The sequence below is a fragment of the Acinonyx jubatus genome, chromosome X (assembly GCF_027475565.1).
Source record: "Acinonyx jubatus isolate Ajub_Pintada_27869175 chromosome X, VMU_Ajub_asm_v1.0, whole genome shotgun sequence".
NCBI classification, from domain to species: domain Eukaryota; kingdom Metazoa; phylum Chordata; class Mammalia; order Carnivora; family Felidae; genus Acinonyx; species Acinonyx jubatus.
This window is the reverse complement of record NC_069389.1, coordinates 99,185,331-99,210,112: the sequence shown is the minus strand read 5'-3', so window position 1 is coordinate 99,210,112 and position 24,782 is coordinate 99,185,331. Positions and strand designations below refer to the sequence as shown.

Here is a 24,782-nt window from a genome sequence, read left to right as displayed (position 1 = left end):
TAGATTCCTTAATGCCCCTTACCCGTCTAGCCCATCCCCCCCCCTAAAAATATTTTTATTATATCCATTTCTCTCTATTTCCATTGCATTCACCCTAGCCCTAGCAACCATTGTGTCTCATCTGGGATCCTGTCATAGTCACCTAAATAATCTTGAATCTCTTCTTCTTTCTACCCCATTCTCCATATTGCATCCAAAGAAACCTTTTAAATACACATCTGATTTTCTTCACTGCCTTACTACCTTTCAGTATTTTTCCATTTCTACTACAAGAAAGTCCACAAGTTTTAGCAAAGTTTAAAGGGCCCTGAATTCTCTGACCTCTGTCTCTTTCTCCAAGCTCATCTCCTACCGCACTATCCCTCTCTTTTTCTGTGCTTCAGACACATATCCATTTCATCTCCCTTGTCGCCACATACAGGTACCCAACGTATCCCGTAGGTTTCAACTTCAATGCCAATGGCTGAATGAGATAAGAATCCTGGCACCCTCAAATTAAATCAGGTCACCCTGTCATAGTCTCTTGTTGCGCTTTGTGTTGTCCCTCCATAGCAGTTGCCACAGTTCGTAGCTACATATTTCTTTGAGTGTTTATGCACTAGACTTGATGCTCATGAAGGCAGAGGCCATATCTGCCTCTGTGGTATTTCTACCAGTTAGCACGATGCTTAACTCATGGTGCATACTCAACTAATATTTATGAGATGGATGAATGGATGAAAAGTGGAAAAGAAGTAAAATAGGAAGGAATGGTAATCCTCGCAATGACAATATTTGGGCAAAAGGTAAACTTTCAAACATTTTGATATATCCAAATGGTCACACACTTTGGGTTTACATAAATATAAGCAAATACTTTTCTCTTTTTAAGTCAGGCATAAGAGCCAATCCGATTGGCTGGCTTCTGATCATCTCACTTTGTGTCATTCAGAAATCATTTTGATTTGGAAACCTTTTTAAAACTCAGTTGCTCGAAAATGAAATTGGATTGTATCCTGGACACAGCAGGAAGGTAATTTAAAGAACCCATGAACATTGTTGAAATTATCATGCAAGCTTATTAAATGCAATGTATATTTAAATTGAAAAAACTTTCTTTATTAAACCTAGATAGATGAATTTTTACAGCTTCCAGCACTAAAATATATTAGATTTGAGAGTCAGGTTAGATTAATTTCTAATCTTTATGGAAATCATTTTTATTAAAAAGTGGAAAGTTAAGAATTTGACAGTTACAGGGCTTGGATAATTCTAAAAGGGTCATCATTTAAATATGCAGGGAAAGTAAAATCAGAGTGCTTTCATGATAAAGATGATTTGTTTATTTTATATGCTCATTTTTAAAGGCTGTTTTAATATTTAGGCTTGTTAAGGAAAATCTGAAATGTGGTGGAATATGTTAAAACCTAAATAAAAGTTTTGACTTCCATTGCTATTTATAAGAGCCAACCAAATAAATCGCAGCTTGGACTTAGATGCTAAAATGAAAAAGATTAAGGGGATATTTTCACTTATAATGTAAGTGATCAAAATATTTAATTTTTATTTGAGAATACATTCTGTAATTTTCAAGTTGGCCAGTATTTTCTACTTTTATAATATTTCACACAATTGTAATTTCTGATTACAAAGCCGATCATTTCAATTTCACATTGTTTCAATTTAAAGGACACTTTGGATTCTGGGAGTGAATGGCTCAGAGGTGCATAAAAACGTTATTTTCCCCCAGGAAATGGCTGACAATAGAGTGGGAGGAAGCTGCCTCTCTCTCCTTTGAATTTGGGTTGCTCTTGGTGCTCTTCAAAGTTGGAAACCAAATGTCAAAGGAATATACCACTTTCCTCCTCCAAAAGAGCAAGGACATTTCTTTAGTGTGTTTATTCTCAGTCTGCAAGGGGCTGGGAGGTAGTGACTGATGAGAACCAACTTTTGAAGTCTCCGCAAGAGTTAACTATCCTCACCATCTAGGCCTTTGAAACCAATGATTGTATAGAATGAAGTCCTCGCTAAAAGAAGATAAGAAGGCAAATAGAGATTCAGGTGTTTACTTTTGAGTATCCGCCAGAGAAATTTAGAAAAGGCGTTTACCAAGCACACCTGAGAAAAGGCAATCCTGCTCATAACCACTAATTTCATCTTGTTGCCTTGGTTTAATGTTATTCTCAGCCAAGTGCCTAAGAATTAACGCTATCCCCTTTTCTGCCTTCTTTTTGTATTCACAGCAGCACCTAGCATGGAGTTTTCAGTATGTAGCTCAGTAAATATCTATCATTCTGCATCTTCTGCCAGCATTTTAAATTCAACACATCCAAAACCAAACACAGCTCTCATCCCAATCAATCACTGCCTTTTCCAGACCTCCTGATTTCCCTCAATGGTGCCAGCGTTTTCCTAGTCGCCCAGACTAAGAATTTTAGTCACTTTATGTTTATCAATAATTTACTTATTAAAGATATATTAAGGCCTTATTATACCCGGAGGTATATGGGGTACCCAGTAAGTGTTTACTAAATGAATTGATGAAATAATTCCACATGTATTTATTGAGTGCTTATCATGCATTGGGAAATGTAAGAGAGAGAGAAAAGATTGAGACCTAGCTCCTGCCTTCATCACCTTATAATATGGTAGAGATAATAATGCATATGTAATAAAAAGCTGCAATAACAGCCATAATAGATGTGTAAACAGAGCTCTGTAAGAGCACAAAAGAAGGTAACACCATCCCTGCCTTGGAGCATCATGGACCATGGACTGTTACCTAAAGATGGTGTCATTCAAGCTGCAAGTTGAAGGATCATTTGGGCAGTCAGAGGTAGGCTGTGGGAAAGGCACTGAAGGACAGGAAAACATGATGTAGCTCCAGATGCATGAAAAGGAAGGGGATTCCAGGACAGGGCTAGTAGTCAGATGTGTCTGTAGCAAAGGATGCAAATAGCAAAATAATGAAAGCTGAAGTCAGAAATGTAACGATTGTGGTTTGGTTAGGAAGAGTGTACATTTCTACGCTAAGGATTTGGGATGTTCATGAGCTTTGAAAAACTCTGAAATATTTTTGCACACAATGTGGGACCCGAGCTGTGCTTTGTCCAGAGAAGAGAAACCAATGTGTTAAGGGTAAACAAACCATGGAATGGCTTGTAATATGTAATATGATGAACACTTGAAGGACTCAGAGATGGTCAAAGAGCTATTTTCAATTGTCCAAGAGGCTGACCAGTGGAAGAGAGAGTGTATCAACTTTTGGACAAAAATAAAACAAATTGGTGAAAGAAGAAGCCAGCAGATTTCAGTTCAAATCAACACATTACTTTCTAATATGGCCAAATAAAAACAGAATTGGAATTGACTGATTTTGTGAAGCAATAGATAAACTTTGGGGAAAATATCAGAAAAGTAGGAGGCTTGTATGTCAAAGTGAGGGGTTGAACCAAACGAATTTTACACTTTTCCCGATTCCTAAGGTTCTTTTATTCTAGCTTATAGTTAGTTGTGGGATGTTTAAAGAGAGAACAGAGCATTTGAGAAACCAATAGCAAGGCTTCTGTGAGACTCAAGACAAAAGATGATGAAGGACCTGATAAGTGTATTGGAAACAGAAGTAGTCATACTCGCCAACACAGAGCACTTATCTATGCCCAGCAGTGTTGTAAACACTTGACACATATTGACTCGTTTGAGCTTTACAACCCCATTGTATAGATGGGAAGCCAAAGCATGAAAAAGTTTAGTTACTTGCCCATGTTCACATAGTGAATCCATGGCTCAGCAAGTATTCTAGCCCAAGAAATCAGGCTTCAGAGTCCAGACTCCCAAACTACTATGCTCTACTGGCTCTCTAGAGAGAGAGAAATAGAAGCGCAACTGAAAACAGAAGGCCTGGCCAGAGCATCAGGGGAAAAGAAGATGAAAACATAATGTGAAGGTTCCTAGTTTTGGAAGCCAGGAACATTATCATGGTCTTAACAAAAAATAATGAAGTCAAGGTAAGAAACTGGATTGTGAGTAGAAATTTAAAGGTAGGTTATAAATTTAGGTTATATAAATTTATGTAGGTATATACATTTAGGTTATAAATTTAAAGGTAGGTTATACAGAGTTTAGGGTGCTGGGGGCCTAGCCAGGTAGAACTATGTAGCATTATATTTGTGAAATTGAGAGTAATCCAAAGACTGTAACTGTCTAAATACAGCTAAATTAATGCCCTGCCTACTCCTAGCTTTCCTGCACTGCAGTGCAACCTCACTGGAGTGCTGGTATTGTGGGACAAGGATAGACGTGAAGTCAACTTCTTTATTCCATTATTAATCCTTAGAAGACAGCTTTTAGGACACATATAAAATATGTCTCTTAAGGTTCACATGACACTAATAACCATAGAGCCTTTTAAACATTCTAATGTTTGCCGTAGAGTAAAATTATAAATTTTAAAACCTAAATGTATTAAGTGACACTAAGTTGTGTATTCAAATGATGTATAAGGACATTTATATGCCTTTGTCTTCCTCGTGCTGGGGATTTTGTTGACTCTGGATTCTTTACATTTCTTTTTTCCTCGTCCTATTTATTTATAGGGGTAAAAATAAGCTGTAGGTATGCGGTCTGCTGGGCAATGATGGCAGCTTCGTAAATAGGTATGCAGCCCTTCCCCAGGTCTTAGAAAGCTGCTTTCCATGCCTCTGTAATGCCTTGAACACTCCTGCATTAAGGATGCAGGAGCCTATCATAGTTACACAGGTTGCCTCATGACAGCCGGCATTGTCTCTCTGGTGGACTGCAGTTAGATTTCATGTTTTAAAACCTGGGATCCCTTCGCAAGAGTGTTGAATGGGGGGAAAAACAGCTCTGTAAGGCCTTTTAAATTCAGAATAAATCAATCAGTCTACACGAAGTGTCCTGCCACCAAACAGCTTTGGCTTCACCATTGAAGTATGCTTTCAGATGTGTTTGGGGGCTTGAGTGTGTCTCTGAACATCTCTCAGTCCATTGTAGAGCTTCAAGGAACAGGAACCTTTCTATGCTACATTGGGAGTCTTATTGCCTTAGCAAAACACCATGCAAGAGTTTTAGATGTGCATCAGGGGGTTAATAAAATTCATTTGGAGGAGAAAAGAGGTAATGTCAACATTTTTTCAAAAAGGGGAAGTAGGTCTAATATCATCAGAGAAAGGAGAGAAAATTCTCCCCAGTGCAATTTTAACATTATGTCAAATCATGCCAAAAAGAGTGCAAACCTTTATGAAGAATCGCTTTCTAACTTTACAATAAATACTTCTTAAGTAGCCACTCTGAGCCAGGACATAGAAATAATTGTTCCAGTAGTAGTTGTCTATAGTTTTATAAGTGAGAACACTGTTTTATTGAGGCAAATGATGTGAGTTTGGTACCCTGATGAACCAGTTAGGCCTGCCCTTGTAGGTGGTCAGACTTCGAATTGGTAGCAAGGATGATGAAAAAGTCTTAGTAAAAAGCTGTGGATACATCACACAAACTTTCCCACTGCTGAACACTCAGTCCAGAGCACATGGCCTACCACTAATGATAGGTTGGGATTTCCCAAGGTTCTTACTTTCTCCTTAAGGTAATGTTTTATTCTGACAAATCTGGTACCCACTGAGTCAACTAAAAAGCATTTGTGAAACTAGTATCTAGATTTCGACATTCTTTGGCAATGGAAAATACTATTGGATAGGCAAGTGCGTTCGGTTCATAATCAAAGGATTGAGACACAGTCTTGCATTCCCTAGCCATGAATGGGTAGAGGTTCATCCCAGCCTCAATGCTTCCAGCTTCTGATCACTGAGATAGGCAAAATGTGACTCTAGACTTATGGGAGAATATTTTATTTGGCCAACAAGGAAACCAAATTTATTCCAGAGGAAGAGTCTAGATGTTGAAAAAAAGACCAGTTATTTTGTTGACTTTAAAAGTTGTAATTCAGGCATGATTTCTTTCTGTCTTACTGGGTTTTTCAGATTTACCAAAGAACAGTTCACCATTTTATAAAGGAAATCTAAAGCCGTGTGATAACCATAATCTACGAAACATTAAGCTGAAAGTCAATCCAACTCTTGATCTTTGAATACTAGCTTCTTTCACATTTTTGTTCTTATCCATCAAGCATTTGAGAATCATCTCAAGATTTTTTATAGGCTGGAGTGTGTTATTGTTGTTGTTACTGCTGCTTATATGTTGCTATTTGTACAGAAAGAGCAAGCTGACATTTTGTAATCTCTTCAATCAGATTGTTGTTCGAATGTAAGATAGTGTTAAGAGATTACTAACATATATTGAAGCCCATTGTAATGCTGGGGCCAAGGGACAAGTTTTATGCTTATGTCATAGGTTTTCTGTAACTGAAGAAAGATTCACCATTAACACCTCAAACACACACACACACACACACACACACACACACAATGTAATATATAGCCTGTGGTAAAACCAAATCTTTGTCATAGCAAGGTACTTGTAAAGATCACATGTATGTGGTATTGACGTTAACTCTATGCAGTAAAATAAATGAATTAACAACTAATATTTTCCCAATTGCTTTTCAGAGAAATAGAGGCCAAAAAAGTGTGTGTGCATTATGTGTGTGCCTGCATTCATGAGCATGTGTTCTATGAAGTCAATAGTTATATATGTAGTCCCACTCTTAAGTAGAATGTCTACCACTGCGGAATCAAAGGAGCTGAAAGTAGTAAAATAAAAATGATTCAAATATTTGAAAAAAACAATACCAAAGTACACAGACTTTTGTTCTTGATAATATTTCTTATTTGTGGTTGATTCACTTTTGTGATTCATTTTTGTGAAGAACCTGTAAAAACTTTTCAACCCTTTAAGCTGTGTGAGTTCACGCTGCTCACACTTACCAAATCAGCTTACTTTTCCCCTTACTCTTCCTTCCCACACTATTCACAAAAAACAGTGAGAAAATCTTCATAATTTCCCCCTAAAATGTTATATTATAGTCTAACAAAATGAAAGGTTTCTATTTCTTTAGGATCATTAATTCCCAATTCTTGATTTTCCTTATGCTCCCAACTTGATTTCCTTTGATCTTTAACTGATTCTACTAGATGCTGGACAAGTAGACACATAATAATTCCTTAAATTTTATGAATTTTTACATCAAAGGTGTCCTTTCCTTGTTTAAAATGTCACATTGTGTTATTGAAAAATATCACACAAATATATTTTTTAGAAGCAATAGATATCCAGATTTAATATTTTGGGGTGCTCAATATTATCATTGTCATTATCATCTGGCACAGCCAGAGTGCCAAGAATAACAGAATTTACTTTACTGGGAACTTTTGTCTGAAAAGTAAATCTCAGAGAAATAGTTCTGAGGGAGGCTGTGAAGGATTTACTATTTAATCAAATTGTTCTTTGTCAGCATGCAACAAAGAAGTGTTCCTAGTTGTATCTTAGTTCAATTTATACAAGTGTTGTTCATTGTCGACATGCATAAAGAAACTTATTAAAAATGAAATGTCTCAATAGAACTTTAAAGTGTCTGCCTGTATTTTTCATGTTCTTTTCCAATACATTTTCCCAGAAGAATGTTTATATTTTAGCATTCTTTTGTCATATTTTGTAGCCTGTAATGTTAATGTATTTTCAACTAGATAAGAAATATTACACATAGAATAGAACTACTCGTGACACAAATATATTAGAGCAAATATTATTTCCATCATGTTTATAAATTATACAATTGCCAACATCTGTTTTCTGTCAGTTCTTGCCCCACACCTACCCCTCTGCTGATTATAAAAAAATTGGGATCGAAAAACATCTTAGAATCGGTCCAGAAACTCCATTTACAACTGGATACAGTCGCAGGGATGTTGATGCAGTTCAAAGTGAGGAATGCTTATTGTTTAAGATCTGCTTCTCCATTTGTAGTAATTTATTTCTTAGAGGATTCCTGTACTCATGAGGATATTGCTTCCCACCTGGATACTTGCAGCGCTGAAACGATAAATCAGATTAGTGGTTGTGGCTCGTATCCATGGAGGGCTTTGTGTTGAGGAGTGCAAGTCCTATCTCCACGAATTTATTCAATAGAGCAGTCCCTAAAGAAAGTTCTTTCTCACTGGTTCCTTATATTCTTTCATAAATTATTATTAAATATTTCAGGGGTGTAAAAATAACATAATGAACAACTGTAAACCTACAACATACCTGTAGAAATTAACAAATACAAATGAAGTCCCCGTGTATCCTTTTGTGGTCCCATTCCTCTCCCTTCCCTGAAGTGGAAATGACAAGCCTGAATTTAATCATCCTTGTACATATTTTGGGGAATATAAATAGGTACATACCTATAAAAATTTTTTTTCTCCATGTGTTTAAATTTCATATAAATAACTTGTTTTCTTCCTTCATCATTATGTTTAAAAGGTTTATCCATATTGAAGCAGGTACCTCTACTTCATTCAAATTAACTTCTGTGGTTTATACACTGTATGAATGCAGCAAAATTTGTCCATTTTCCTATTGATGCACATTTAAGTTAGGACACACACATATCAATGAATATGCTTCTTCAAAATGTTCTTGGGTATTCTTAGCCCTTTATGTTCCATATAGATTTTAGGATCAGTTTTTCAAACTCTATGAAAAATGTTGGGATATTGCCTGGAATTACACTGAACTTACAGAACTGATAGAGGAAAATTGACATGCTGATGATATTGAGGTTTGTGGGCCATGAACACAGTATATCTCTCCACTGATTGAGTCTTTGTATATTTCTTCAATTCAAAAACTTTTAAAATCTCTGTATTTTATTTTATTTTTAAGTTTTTATTTTAATGCCAGTCAGCTAACAGAGAGTCTTGTATTAGCTTCAAGTGTACAATATAGTGATTCAACACTTCCATACAACACCCAGTGCTCATCACAAGTGCACTCCTTAATCCCCATTGTTTGTTTAACCCAACCCCCCACCTCCTTCCCCTCTGGTAACTATCAGTTTGTTCCCTATAGTTAAGCGTCTGTTTCTTAGTTTGTCTCTCTCTGTCTCTTTTTTTCCCTTTGTGCATTTGTTTTGTTTCTTAAATCTCACATATGAGTGACATCAATGGTAATTATTGAATGGCATTTGTCTTTTTCTGACTGATTTCGCTTAGCATTATACTGTCTAACTCCATCCATGTCATTGCAAATGGCAAGAGTTCATTATTTTCCATGGATAAATAATATTCCCGAGTGTGTGTGTGTGTGTGTGTGTGTGTGTGTGTGTGTGTGTGTGTGTGTTTTGGAATAGTTTGATAAGAATAAGTGTTAATTCTTCTTTAAATGTTTGGTAGAATTCGTCTGTAAAGCCATTTGGCCCTGGACTTTTGTTTGTTGCGAGTTTTTTTATTACTGATTCCATTTCTTTGCTGGTTATCAGTCTGTTCAAATTTTCTATTTATTCCTGGTTCAGTTTTGGGAGTTTATATGTTTCTAGGAATTTATCCATTTCTTCTAGGTTGTCCAATTTGTTGGCATACAGTTTTTCATAATATTCTCATAATCGTTTGCATTTCTGTGATGTTGGTTATTTTTCCTCTCTCATTTGTAATTTTATTTATTTGACTCCTTTCTCTTTTTTCTTTGTAAGTCTGGCTACAAGTTTATCAGTTTTATTAGTTTTTTCAAACAACCAGCTCCTGGTTGCATAGATCTGTTCTATTGAGATTTTTCTAGTTTCTACATCACTTATTTCTGCTCTAATATTTATTTATTTCCTTCCTTCAGCTGGTTTTAGGTTTTGTTTATTCTTTTTCTAGCTCCTTTAGGTGTAAGGTTAAGCTGTTTATTTGGGATTTTTCTTGCTTCTTGCGGTAGACCTGTATTGCTGTAAACTTCCCTCCCTTGAACCACTTTTGTTGCTTCCCAAAGGTTGTGTTTTTGTTTTCATTAGTTTACATGTACTTTTTTATTTCTTCTTCTATTTCCTGGTCGACCCATTCATTGTTTAGTAGCATGCTATTTAACCTCTATGTACTTGTGGTCTTTCCAGATTTTTTCTTGTGGTTGACTTCTAGTTTCATAGCATTGTGGTCAGAAAAGATGCATGATATGACTTCAATCTTACTGAATTTGTTGAGGCTGGTTTTGTAGGCTAATAGGTGATCTATTCTGGAGAGTGTTCCATGTGCACTTGAAAAGAATGTGTATTCTGTTGTTTTGGGATGGAATGTTCTGAATATATCTCTTAAATACATCTGGTCCAGGGGCGCCTGGGTGGCGCAGTCGGTTAAGCATCCGACTTCAGCCAGGTCACGATCTCGCGGTCCGTGAGTTCGAGCCCCGCGTCAGGCTCTGGGCTGATGACTCGGAGCCTGGAGCCTGTTTCCGATTCTGTGTCTCCCTCTCTCTCTGCCCCTCCCCCGTTCATGCTCTGTCTCTCTCTGTCCCAAAAATAAATAAAAAACGTTGAAAAAAAAATTTTAAATACATCTGGTCCAGTGTGTCATTCAAAGCCATTGTTTCCTTGTTGATTTTCTGTTTAGATGGTCTGCCCATTGATGTAGGTGGGGTGTTAAAGTCCCCTACTATTATTGTATTAGTATTAGTTAGTTCCTTTATGTTTGTTATTAACTGTTTTATGTATTTTGGTTCTTCTATGTTGGGTGCATATACATGTACAATTGTTGTACATCTTCTTTTTGGTGTTCTCCCCTTTATTTTTATATAGTGTCCTTCTTTGACTCCTGTTGTAGTCTTTGTTTTAAAGTCTATTTGTTGTAATATAAGTAGTGCTACTCCAGATTTCTTTTCATATCCATTTGCTTGATAAATGTTTCTCCATCTCCACACTTTCAATCCGCAGGTTTCTTTATGTCTGACATGAGTCTCTTGTAGGCAGTGTATATATGGTCTTATTTCTTTTTATCCATTCTGTCACCCTGTGAATTTTGATTGGAGGCTTTAGTCCATTTACATTCAAAGTAATTACTGATAGATATGTGTTTATTGCCATTTTATTACTTATTTTGTGATTATTTCTGAAAGTTTTCTATGATCCTCTCTCGTCTCTCTTTCATGTTTTGCTTATTTTCTTTAGTGATATATTTGGATTTCTTTTTCTTTATTCTTTGCACAGTTATTAGTGGTTTTAAAATATTTATTTATTTTGAGAGAGAGAGAGAGGAGAAAGCACAAGTGGGGAAGGGGCAGAGAGAGAGGGAAAGAGGGAATCTCAAGCAGGCTCCACACTGCCAGTGCAGAATCTGATGCAGGGCTCAATTCCATGAGTGGTGATATGATCTGAGCTGAAATCAAGAGTCAGATGCTTAACTGACTGAGCCACCCAGGTGCCTCAGTGGTTCTTGATTTTTGGTTACCATTAGGTTTGAATATAACCTCTTCTGCATATAGCAGTCTATGTTAAGTTGATGGTCATTCTCATTCAAACCATTGTTTACTACTCTCCTCCTCATGTTTTCAGCATATGTTGTCATATTTTATATCCTTTTATGTTGTGAGTTCATTGACTGATTTTTTTTTTTACAGATATACTCATTTTTACTGAGTTTGTGTTGCCTGCCTTTATACTGTCACTTTTGGTCTCTCTTTCCCACTCAAAGAGTCCCCTTAAATATTTCTTACAAGGCTGATTTAGTGTTCATGAGCTCCTTTAGTTTTTGTTTGTCTAGGAAACATCTTTCCTTCTATTCTGAAGGATAGCCTTGCTTCATAGACTATTCTTGGCTGCAGATTTTTCCCATTCAGTACATTGAATATATCATGCCACTACCTTCTGGCTTGCCAAGTTTCTACTGAGAAATCTCCTGCTAGCCTTATGGGCTTTCCCTTGTAAGTTACTGACTTCCTTTGGCTTGCGGCTTTTAATACTTTTTCTTTATCACTATATTTTGCAAATTCCATTACAATATATCTCGGTGTGGGTCTGCTTTTGTTGATTTTGATGGGAGTTCTCTGTGCTTCCTGGGTCTGGATGTCTGGTTCTTTCCCCAGATTGGGAAGTTTCAGCTATTATTTCTTCACATAAATTTTCTGCCTACTTTTCTCTCTCTTCTTTTTCTACAACTCCTATAATAAGAATGCTGTTATGTTTGATAGAGTCACTGAGTTCCCTAAGTTTATTCTCATTTTATGTAATTCCTTTTTCTCTCTTTTGTTCAGCTTAATTTCTTTCCATTATTCTGTCTTGTAAGTCACCAATTAATTCCTCTCTTCCCCAATCCTGCTGTTTATATCATCAAGTGTGCTTCTCAGTTTATTGAGTCTTTGTCTTTGCTATGTATTAAGGGTCTCACTCATGTCTTCCACTCTTTTCTCGAGTCCAGTGAGTGTCTTTATGATCATTCCTTTAAATTCTCTATCAGGCATGTTACTTATATCTGTTTCATTTAGATATCTGGGCATTGCCTTGTCCTGTTATTTCATTTGGAATAGATTGATCTTTCTCCTCATTTTGTCTGCCTCTCTGTGTCTGTTTCTGTGTGTTAAGAAAGCCAGCTGTGTCTTCTGCTCTTGAAAGTAGTGACTTTATGAAAAGGTGGTCTGGAGTCCCTGCAGTGCAGTGTGCCCTGTTCACCAGAACCTGGTACTTCAGGAGAATATCCTCTGTGTGTTGCTTATGCCCTGCTGTTGTGTCTAAGTCACTTTTCCTTTCAGTGCAGTCCTCTTGCCTGACTCTCTGCTGTTGTGAGCTTTCAGGCCAGCTCTGAGGGGACACATCCACCTGGAAACTTGCGAGTGGGCTGACAATGCTAGCAAAATTTGCATTGGGCCACTAGTACTATCTGGGATATGCCAGATCCCATAAAACGCTGCAGTGGCTGGAGGCTGTGTGCTGGGGCAGCCAGGGGCACAGTGCAGTGACTTAGCATGGCATGAGGCAGCAGTTGTGCACCCAGCATCTGGCTGCAGCTTGCATGGGTGCCTAGGCATGCATGGCTGTGTACTGCACTGCAGCTATGCAAGTGTTCACACAGCTTTATTGAAATTTGCCCTGAGTCCTGAGCTGAGGCTACAAGTGTCTGTGCAACCCTGCTTCCCACAGGTGGCTCTGTGTTTATGCTGGAGTGCAAGGGAGGGAAATGGCACCTGCCAGCCCCCTCATTTTCAAAGCAGTCCCTCAACACTCTCTGAAATCAGTCTGAACGGATCTGTCTCCCATTTGCCCCTGGCATTGTGTAAACTGCCATTTTTAATTTGCCTCTCTGCACAGGCTGCTGTCTCTTTAAGGGTGGTGAGCCAGCTATCACTAGCCCTCACAGCTAGCCCAGTGCTGAGTCAGCTAACTTTTAAAGCTCCAGGCTCCCAAGTCCCACGGTTTATACAAACTAACTGAATTCAACCCCTCTGGTTTTCAAAGCCAAACCTTATGGGAATTAGTCTCCCCCATGCGACCCCCTCTGGTGTGAGGGCCCATTTCTCTGCCCTTTCTCCACACACAGCTCAGTCCCTCCTGTGGGCAGCCTCCCTCTACCTTTCTGAACTTCCTAACCTTTCAGATACAGCTTCTTCCATATGTTTAATTGTGGTTTTTGTTCTGCCAGTCTTCAGATCACTCTCTGATTCATTGACTTGGATGTGGATGATATCTAGTTGTAACTGTGGTACGGATGGGCTCAGGGTCCTCCTACTCTGTCATCTTCCCAAGCTCCTCAAAAAGTTTTTAAAATCTTATGTAAAAGAATGTTGAACTTTTTTGGCTAGATTTATTATTGTAAGTAAAGTTTTTTTAAGTACATGTTCTTATTTGGCTTTGATATATAGACATGATGTTGATCTTTTTTTGTGTTGATTTTTTATCTAACAACCTTGCTATCCTCTCTTCTAATTTTCATAGTTTACCTATACATTCTATTTTGTCTCTTCCTTTTCAGGCTACACATTTTGTATTTTTGGTTGCCTTATCACGCTAGCTATCTCTAGTACAACATTGAATTAGAAGCAGTAGTTAATCGTAGCACTTCTGACTTTAAGACTAATATCTCTATTATTTTATTACTAAGTATGATAATTACTTTAAGATTTTGGTAAATAACTTTTATCGTATTAAGTTCCCTTCTAGTCCTGTTTTGCTAAGAGATTCTATCATAAATAGGAACTAAGTTTTATATAATGTTCTTCCTGTATATAATATAATAATATTTCTTTAATCCATTATGAAATGAACTTAAAGTGAAATGGATTAATTTAATGATGCATTACATGAATACATTTTCTTTTTTTATTTTTTTAATGTTTATTTTTGAGGGAGAGAGAGAGAGACAGAGCATGAGTGGGGGAGGAGCAGAGAGAGAGAGAGAAGCAGAAGCAGGCTCCAGAATCAGAAGCAGGCTCCAGGCTCAGAGCTGTCAGCACAGAGCCCGACACCAGGCTCGAACTCACCAACTATGAGATCATGACCTGAGCTGAAGTTGGACGCTTAACAACTGAGGCACCCAGGTGCCCCAACATGAATACATTTTCAAAAGTTAAACCATCCTAGCATTCATGCCTACTTGGTTGTAATTTTTGTATTTGTGTGTGTGTGTGTGTGTGTGTGTGTGCGCGTGCGTGCGCGTTCGCGCATGCATGCATGCTGGTTTGATTTCCAGATCTTTTACTGGAGTTTGCAGCCATGCTTATAAGCGAGAATGGCCTATAAAAAAAGTCCCTTCTTTTCTTACCCCATTTCGGAACTAGATTATACTAGTCTTACAAAATCATTCAGGAAGACTTCTCTATTTTCCTGTTCTCTGTTATTGCTTAAAGTAGAGAATATCTGTTCCTTGGAAGTTTGGCAAAATACACCTACAAAATCATGTAGGCCATTTTCAGTGTCATTAATGTATATTCAGGCTTTCTAAGTCCATTTTGTTTTCTTGAAAAATGTGTACTTCATCTAGGTTTCAAACTTACTGGCATAAAGGTTTTCATAGCACTCTTCTTTATTGTTATTTTTTAATCTTTAGTGTTTATTTATATAATTTCTTATTTTCCTTGCTTTCTCTTGCCAGAGGGCTCTCTTTTATTATTCATGCCAAAGACACAGATTTTGGTTTTGTTGATATTTTCTATTGTTTCTTTGTTTCTGGTTTCATTAACTTCTGCTCTTACCTTTACTGCTTCCTTACTTCTACTTATATGCAGTCCTTTTTCTAAGTTTTTTGAGTTGAACACTTTGTTCATTAATTTTCAATTGTTCCTTTCTATTAAATGTATGTAAGGCTGTAAATTTCCTTTAAGTAACTGTCTAAGCTGCATCCCACAAGTTTTTATAAATAGTATACTTTCATTGTTATTGAGTTCCTAATTTCCAATATAATTTTTATGTAATCCATGAATTATTTTAAAGTGTGTTTTTAAAAACACTTTTCTGTGGGTTTTTCTTTTTTCTTTTTGTTTATTGATTTCTAACTTTAGTACATTTTGCTGAGACATCATGATCTGTATGATGTAAAATCTTTGCCATTTATTGAGCCTTGCCTTGTGAACTACTATTTGTCAGTTTTGTAGGTATTCTGTATGTGCTTGAAAAGAATATGCATCACATAATCATAGCTTTGAGGTTCCATATATATCCAGTATATTAAAGTTGTTAATTGTACTATACAGATTTTCTACATCCTCACTAATTTTTTATCTTCTTATTACTGATTGTGAAATTTTTAGTTCATCTTATTATCATTCTGTCAAGCTTTTGTTTTATCTATCTAGAAGCCATATTTTCTTCTATGTCTGGATTGTTAGATCTCCCTGGTGAATTATTCCTTTTATCATTACATAATGACTCTCTTTATCCATAATAATGCTTTATACCCTGAAATCTATTTCATCTGATAATGTTATAGCTATACCAAGTTTCTCTGGACAGTAATTTCCTAGAATGCTTTTTTCCTTTTATTCCTAAATTTGTATTAGTATGTTTCAGCATATCTCTTATTAACAGAAAGAACATAACTATTATTTCTTTCCCACTCAATTCCAGAGTCTCTCTCTTTTCAATTTCAGGCTCACTTTGTTTTTATTTACTGGGATTACTGACATGTTTGGATTTATAGCCCAAAATCTTCTTTTCTGCCTTCTATTTATAATATTTATTTTTTCTATGTCTTTTCCCTCTTTTCTACTTTTTCCTTGATTGAGCTATCTTCATTCTTTTTCCACCTCTTCTGGTTAGGAAGTTGTATATACTGTTTCTGTTCTTTTGGGCATTACAACTAATTTCTTTACATTTTATTAAAATATAACACATATACAGAAAAGTACAAAAGTCATAAGTGTACAGCCTAGTGAATTATCTAAGTATGAAACACCTGTTAACTACCACCCAAGTGAAAATATAGGATACTATCCCCAGAAGCTTCCTTTGTGCCCCTCCCCAATTATTACCTCCTCCTAACTTTCCTCCCCAAGGTAACTGTCCTGACTTTTAATACTTGCCTGCTTTCCAGAAATGTTATTAATGGAATCTTATAGTACATATGATTTTGCATTTCATTTCTTTCACTCAGCAGTATTTTTAGAAGGATTCATCTATATTATGGCACATTGCTATAGATCATCCATTTTCACATCGATACACTATTTTTTGCAAAGATACTACAGTTATATCTTCTATTGTTGATGGATCTTTAAAGCATTTCCATTTTTTGCCTAGTACATATAATTCTATGAACACTTTTATACCTATCTTTCGGTGAATATTTGCTTTCTTGCACTTTTGTGGAGTAAATACTGAGAAGTGGAATCACTGAGCCACAGGGTATACATATATCAAACTTAGCAGATAATGTCAAAGAGTTTCCAAAGTGGTTGTACCAATTTACACAATCCCACTTAGTATATGAGACTTTTTCTTACTTCACATTGTCATCAACACTTATTACTGACAGTCTTTTGGATTTTAACCATTCTTGTGGGTGTGCAGTGATATTTCATTGTTATTTGATTTTGTATCTCTTTGATAAGTGATGATGCCAAGTATGTTTTCATATACTTTTGTAGATTTGGATATCCTCTTTTATAAAATACCTCTTCAGGTCTCTTGCTCATTTTTGTATTGAGTTATGTGTCTTGTTATTATTGATTTGAAGAAATTCTTTGTATATCCTGGATACAAGCTGTTTTTCAGTTATACGTGCTATGAATATATTCTACCACTTATAGCATTTTTGCTTTTTTTCTTTTTTTTAATGTTTATTTCTGAGACAGAGAGACAGAGCATGAGTGGGGGAGGGGCAGAGAGGGAGACACAGAATCCGAAGCAGGCTCCAGGCTCTGAGCTGTCAGCACAGAGCCCAACGCGGGGCTCAAACTTACAAACCTTGAGATCATGACCTGAGCTGAAGTCAGTCGTTCAACCGACTGAGCCACCCAGGCGCCCCTCACGTATTAATTCTAATAATTTATCTATATAGATTATTTTTGTAGTTTGTATGCACACAGTCATCCTATCTTTGAATAATGATGGCTATATTTATTCCTCTTCAGTTTTTATCATTTTTTTCTCTTTCTTACATTATTACACTGGCTAGGGCCTCTAAAATTATGTTGTATAGAAGTGATGATCATAGGCATCTTTTCTCAGTCTCAGTAATAGAAAACTTTTCAACATCTCACTATTAAATGTGATGTTTGCTGTGGGTTTTTTGTAGCTAATCTTTATCAGATTAAAGTTCCTCTTAGTCTTAGTTTGCTATAAGTCTTTATCATGAATAGATGTTTAGTATTTTACCAAATACTTATATATCTATTTAGATGATCATATGATTTTTTTCTTTTATTCCATATATGTGATGAATTACATTGATTTCAGATGTTAACGTAATCATGTATTCTTAGAATAAGCAAAAATTGGTCATTATATTACTTCATGTTATGTAATGCTAGATTTGTTGTGTTAGTATTTGTTTAAGATTTTTGCATTCAGGGGGGCCTGGGTGGCTCAGTCGGTTAAGCGTCCAACTTCGGCTCAGGTCATGATCTCATGGTTCATGGGTTCGAGCCCTGTGTCGGACGTTGGGCTGTGTGCCGACAGCTCAGAGCCTGGAGCCTGCTTCCGATTCTTTGTCTCCTCCTCTTTCTGCCCCTCCCCTGCTCATGCTCTGTCTCTCTCTGTCTCTCAAAAATAAATAAAGGTTAAAAAATTGTTTTAAAAAAAGATTTTTGCATTCATATGAGTGAGATTGGCCTATATTTTTTTCCTATAATATCCTTGTAAGAATTTTATATCAAGGTTATGCTGGCCTCATAACTCACATGGTGGTGTTTCCTCTATTCTTTGGAAATGGTTATTCAAGACTGGCACCTTTTCTTCCTTAAAAAAGTTTGGTATATTTACAAGTGAAGTCATCTGAGCCTGTGATTTTCTTTGTGGGAATATTTTTCATTGTGGATTCAGGTTCTTTATAGAAGCTATTCAGTTTCCTTTTGTGTGTATGTTTGTTATTGTAAGTTGTGTTTGCTAGGAATTTGTCCATTTCGTTGAAATTTTCAAATGTATTGAAAAGTTGTTTTTAATATTCTTTTATAATGTTTTATGTGTATATAGTCAGTAGCAATCCCATCTTTTTCATTCATGATATTGGTTATTTGGGTCTTCTGTATTTTCTTCTTGATCAGTCCCTATCAGAAGTTTATCAGGGTTTTTTGGGCTATGCAAATTTTCAAGTATTGGCTTTCTGTTTGTTCCTATTTAATTAATTTCAGCTCTTATAATTACCATTTTCTGTCTTCTACGTTCCTTGAGTTTACTTTGCTTTTTTTTTTCTAACTTCTTAGAATGGATGCATGGGTCATTGTTTTCTGCTGGTTTTCCTTTCTACCTTATGGGTTTTCCTATATGCATGGATTGAGTTATACAAATCTTGGGATGTGCATTCTATTTTCATTCATTTCAAAGTATTTTCTACTTTCCATGATGGTTTCTCTTTTTTGTTGTTGTTCCATCATTTTTTCAGAGGGATAGTTTGTAATTTCCAAATGTATGTGCATTTTATAGTTATCTTTTTTGTTTGTATTTTGATTTCAAGTCTTATTCCACAGTGGGCAAAAAACATGCTATAAATAATTGCAGAACTTTGAAATACATTGAGACTTGCTTTATAGCCCAGCATGTGGTCAATATTTGTAAATGTTCCGTGAGCACTTGAAAATTATTTGCATCTTTTAGCCATTTATGACAGTGCTCTATATGTGGCAATTAGATCAGATTTGTTAATCATGCTACTCAGATATTTCATATCCTTTCTTATTTGTTGTCTGCTTGTTCTATCATCAGTTCATGAGAAAGGGGGTCGTTAAAGTCCCTCACTATGATTATAAATTTGTTTTTTTCTCTTTTTTGTTCATTCAATTATGGTGCATATATTTGGCTGGATATTATCTTCAGTATTAGAAATTTCTTAGCCATTATGTAGTCAAATATTTTTTTCTGCACTCATGAGACTGACAAAAGCTCTACTCAGTTTCTGAGTCTTCCAGCTGCCTCTACCAGAATTGACAGCTACTTCTAGAGGAAAAGCATCCATAAATGTCAGACCCACCTCTCTCGGTTTTCTTTTTTTCCTGGAATGTAGCCCAGTAATAATTGACTCTTTTGTGAACCCCAATAATGTGTAACAGATTTTTAAATATATTTTGTCTAGATTTTCCAGTTTGCATCAGGAAAGAATAGTAAAAATTACCTAGGTCACTGTTACTAGAAACAATTCCACCTTTAAATATTTATATATATACTCGACAGAGTATCTTACTTAATTCCTGAATAGTACAAAGTTTTGGAAATATTTCACTCAGGGAGCCCTATTGCACATATTATTATTATTATTATTATTATTATTATTATGTAGTATTTTATTTCAATATTGCTTTCTAACTCCAAAATTTAGTAGGAGGAGGAGTATAGTTAATGCTTTTTTTGCCATCGCTCTGGGTGAGTGGATAGAGTTTATTAGTTGCCATCTCACTGAGATTGCATCCCTTCAAGGGTCCCTGCTTTCTGCAGGAGTTTTAGTCCAACTCCCCATCTTAATGAGCCAAAAAACGCATCCCTTTTTCCTCTGTGGAAGTAAATACCCAAGCCCCTAGTTGTTACTGGGTATAATAACCACTCAAAGCTGCCCAGAAGATTGACTTATACGCTGACTTCTTTGGCTGTTAGCACCCTCTTTGCTTCTGACATTTGATAATTCTGTTTTATTGTGAGCCAAGACATGTAATTTTTTTAAATTACTACATTATTGTCAACGTTTCTAAGGTTTATATTGAGATGATTTAAGGATAGCCTAATCTGCCATTTTGCTGATACTATTCATCTAGTCCTCTTACTTTTCAGGAAATCACCAGAATGGTATATTTTTCTATGCCTAAAATTTATAGTTATATAAAACAATGTATACAAAATATTTGCCTCTTACTGTTTCTGTTAGCTCTGACTTGATTGGCTTTGACCAGTTTAGCTCCCTAATCTTACAAAGGCCCTTTCAGTTCTGCCTTGGGGGAGGCCATTAAAGGAGCATAATTACAATCTCAGATTCACTACAAGAACTGAAATTATGAATCCAGGTTATCAGTTAGAGATTCAGAACCAAAATATAGAGAGTAGGTGCTATTTCAAGATCAACCTACTTGAATTACCATTTATTAGGCAACCCTCCCCTTTTTGTATTTTCTGGATTCTATACTTTTCTTACAATCTGGTGATCCCACACACAGTTTTCCATCCACTCTTCTACCCATTCAAATCTGACTTTACCGGCCGCTACTTAATCAGTATAGCTCTTCCTAAAGCCACCAACTTCCATATTGAAAAATTCAGTGGCACTTCTCTGCCTAAATCTCACTTGACTTCTCAGTAATAGTATACTGCGAGCTACTCTCTTCTTGAAAAAAGGTCCTCTTTTGGCTTTAGTTAGGCCACAATCTCCTGGATTTCCTCCTCTCGCTCACTACCTACCTCTCCTTGCCGGCCTCCTTTTGATGGCTCCTCTTTTTATAACCTTATCTTTTAATCATGAGATACCTTAGGGCTCATTTCAGGAGTTGTCTATCTTCCCTCCTTGGGGATATCATCTAGTCCCATGCCTTTACATACCACCTTTGTGCTAATGATTGCCAATTTCGTATCTCCAGCCCTGCCTGGCCTGTCAGGTTCACTTGGCTGTCTATACATTATCTCAAGGAAGGTTAATGTTTGATCTTCTATCCTTATTCTTCCCTTAACCTTTCCCATTTCAGTAATGGCAGCAGTATCCACCTACTTGTTTAAGCCAAAACTTTCATTTTTCCCTTTCCTTCAATTCCCATATCTAGTCTTGAGGAACTTCTGTGGGTTCTACCTCCAAAATATGTCTCAAATCTGTCCAATAACCATGTGAGATGTAATTATTACTTCCATTGTGTAGTAAAGCGAGCAGAGATTAAGAGAACATGTTAGCAATTTTCCTAAGGGTACAAACCTTTAAGCAGAGGAATCCTTACCTCATGTCCACGATTCTTTCTATCATACTTTGACCCACAGAGAATACTTGTGAATGAATTAGTAAACAAGTTGATTTATAGAGTAATAAAATCTATAGCCATGGGTTTATCAGAAGAATATTTTCACCTACTGAAAAATAACTACTATCTGTAGAGTCGAAAATTTTGTTACATAGAAAGAGCCTTGTTATAGGTAGTATAGGGTAATACTGATACCATCACTTGTCATTACCTCTTAATACATAAAACCAGTTTCAAAATTTGAGATTATGAAAGATAGATCACTTGGCTTCCAGAACACTGTCTGTTTCTTTCAAGGGTATATGGCCAATTGTACCCAAAACCTGTTGTGTTACTTCTATCGCATTCTTTCCATAGGCTTTTATCCCCGATTTCCTCCTCCAGCAAGGGTATTCGGTCAAGAAAAAGGTTTGCCAAACTTTTATTTTAGCTTCTCTACTGTCATGACTTTATTAATATTCAGCATTTCTCAAAAACAAGTCAAGGGGACAAGGAGAGAACCTCAGCAGAGCCGTATACAACTTGATTATATTGGCCAAATTATGAATGACATTTCAAGATAAGACTATATTTTAATCAACCAGGGTTCATTTTAAACGCTTAAAATAAATGCAGTTATTGTTTGTATGTTCAGGGAAACCAGTTGATTACCATCACTGGCAGCTTTACCTTTTGTATATTATAAATTTTATTAGAAAAGCTCTTTCTTTCCAATTGTAGAACCTCTCTTTCTGAATGAAATTAGAGCACTGTTTTACCATGTGTGCATGTGTTTTCCTCAGTGATTGCTTGTAGCATCATAAAATCCTTGTAACATTATTTGTGATCTTAATGAATTTTTAGTGAAACCCACTTGACATTTGTTTGGCATTGACTTCATTTCTAAGCCTTGAATGCCATTATCATTTTATGGACTTTTCAAAATCAATTTGACTTCAGGTTTATTTTATACTTAGAGACTTAACTATCTTTTTTATAGAGTTCCTTGCACAGTCACTCAAATGCTAGAGGTCTTTGTGACTTTTTTTTGAATTTTTTAATGTTTATCTTTGAGAGAGAGAGACACACACACACACAGGGTATGAGTGGGGGAGGGGCAGAGAGAGAGGGAGACACAGAATCCGAAGCAGGCTCTAGGCTCCGAGCTGTCAGCACAGAGCCCAACATGGGGCTCCAACTCACAAACCATGAGATCATGACCTGAGCCGAGGTGGGACGCTCAAATGACTGAGCCACCCAGGTGCCCCGTGACATTTAGTTTATATATTTAAAATATAAATGTAGAGTGGGATTTTTGGTAATTCTAATGTCTTTTGGGAAGAGTAGACTCTGGTTTTAATACAATATGTAAATGTATCTTCCTTGAATCTCCCACAGAGCTCTGTACCATGGAGTGTGGTAGCCACGGAGTCTGCTCAAGGGGAATTTGCCAGTGTGAAGAAGGCTGGGTAGGACCCACATGTGAAGAACGCTCCTGTCATTCTCACTGTACTGAGCATGGCCAGTGCAAAGATGGAAAATGTGAGTGTAGCCCTGGATGGGAGGGCGACCACTGCACCATTGGTAAGTACCGCCATAATGCGCAAAAGTAAATTGTATTAACTGAAGAAGGAAAAGCAGTTTAGTGATCAGTCACCAGGCTTTTCATAGAACTTGAGGTTGGAGGTGAGAAAGGGGAGGAGGGAGAGCCACAAGTTTGAAAGGTTGGTTAACTGGGAGTTTTCCTGGTTTCCCATTACTTCAGTATTCCTTAGAGTTTCTGTTTTCTAGTGCTTTGAGTTACTCAAATGAAAGATGATACATTGGAATAAAGTGTCATTAGTTAATAAGAGAAGTGCTTTTGTTGTGAACGTCACATTCACTGCCCATTTTTCCTTTTGAAAAGTATAGGTTGTTTCAGTTGAAAGCACTTAGAGGCAATTTCATTAAATGGGAGTGCTTTAACAGGGGCCATTCGATATCATTAGGAGCTGTCTTTAATGTATATGAGGAAGACATTCCTGACCTACCATCAACAGAACATCTGTGTTGCACTGTTTATCGGGTGGTGTAGAACCTTTGGGCCGAGGCATCCACCGTCTCCCATCCCTTGTCACCAATTGCACTGATGTTCAGGATGGTGCCTGGGAGAACAGTCTGTGGGTGTGAGAAAGCCTATGTAACAAATCTATCACGTGGTCTTCACATTATAAAAAATAGCAATAATAACTAAAGTTTCAGTTTGAAAGCACTTTTATTTTTTTTTTCAAGAAAAAATCAAAGTCCTTGGCACGTATGTGTATCTGCCACAAAGGCCTCCTGCACGTACAGACGGACCGATACGACTCCCATTGTTCAGCTAAGGAAAGTGGGTCACTGAGTGTTCCGGTGGCATTCCACGAGCACACAGAAAATTCATGCAGAGCAAAGGCCTGGATACCCAATTCACTGTTTGTGGGCTTTTCCTACCCCACCGCCCCCCCACCCCGCCCCAGGCTGTAACACAGCTTTCATTTTTAGGTGAAAGTATTTTGTTATAATGGTTGGAAACTGCCAGAGTAATGTATAGTATATATAACACATAATCTTAATAAACTGCATTACTACTCTACTGAAGGTACAGTAAGTCTTGTTCTGTGACTGTGGAAAATATTGTAGATTCATTAAAAAGGTGGTGGGGGTGAGATTCTGATGCAGCTTAAGTAATTGCATTCCTGCTCTACAGTAAGTTTATTGCCTTCACGTAAGAGGATTTAAATATTGTGATGATTACCGAAGGTGGTTACTCCAGAACTCCCTTCTCAAGATATTACTAATAAGAAGTTCAAGCTAGTGCTTTTGTCACGAAAGTTATTACTGAAATGTAAAAATGCAGCTCTCATACTTTTAATGAAATGTGACACTTTTTTTTAGGAAACCTCATAGAGTTTGTTGCAGAAAAGCCATTAATATCTCTCCCACAGAAAATATTATTCACAAACTACACAGGCCCATGTACCAACTTGTGAGCTGTAGGCATTTCGGCAGTTCACAGTTCGCTGTCCCACTCCCAGGCAACAGATGGCAAACCATTAATACATGTTGTATAGCTGTGGTCTCCCGGAAATTCATTCAATCGCTCTTTTCCTCCCCCTTTCAGCTCACTACTTAGATGCTGTCCGAGGTAAGATTTTTCTCACTCATTTTATAACAGAAAAATACCATGAACAGAAAATATGCATGTGGTAAAGGCAGGGTGGGTGGGGTTTTGTGTTGGTTGGTTGGTTGGCTGGTTGGTTGGGTTTGTGTATTTACTTTTGGCAGGCTTCCTGAAGTGTGATAGTGTCAGGTTC

The 24,782-nt window shown here is 36.8% G+C and overlaps 1 protein-coding gene across 2 annotated transcripts in view; it reads left to right on the top strand.

Annotated features, from left to right (window-relative positions):
* TENM1 (teneurin transmembrane protein 1) overlaps positions 1 to 24,782 on the top strand; it is a 779,729-nt gene that overhangs the window by 575,899 nt on the left and 179,048 nt on the right. For both annotated transcript variants that reach the window (XM_053201635.1, XM_027054328.2), the window contains exons 14-15: positions 22,849 to 23,034; positions 24,590 to 24,613. In XM_053201635.1, coding sequence (XP_053057610.1) covers positions 22,849 to 23,034; positions 24,590 to 24,613 — 210 coding nt within the window. The remainder of the gene's footprint in view (positions 1 to 22,848; positions 23,035 to 24,589; positions 24,614 to 24,782) is intronic.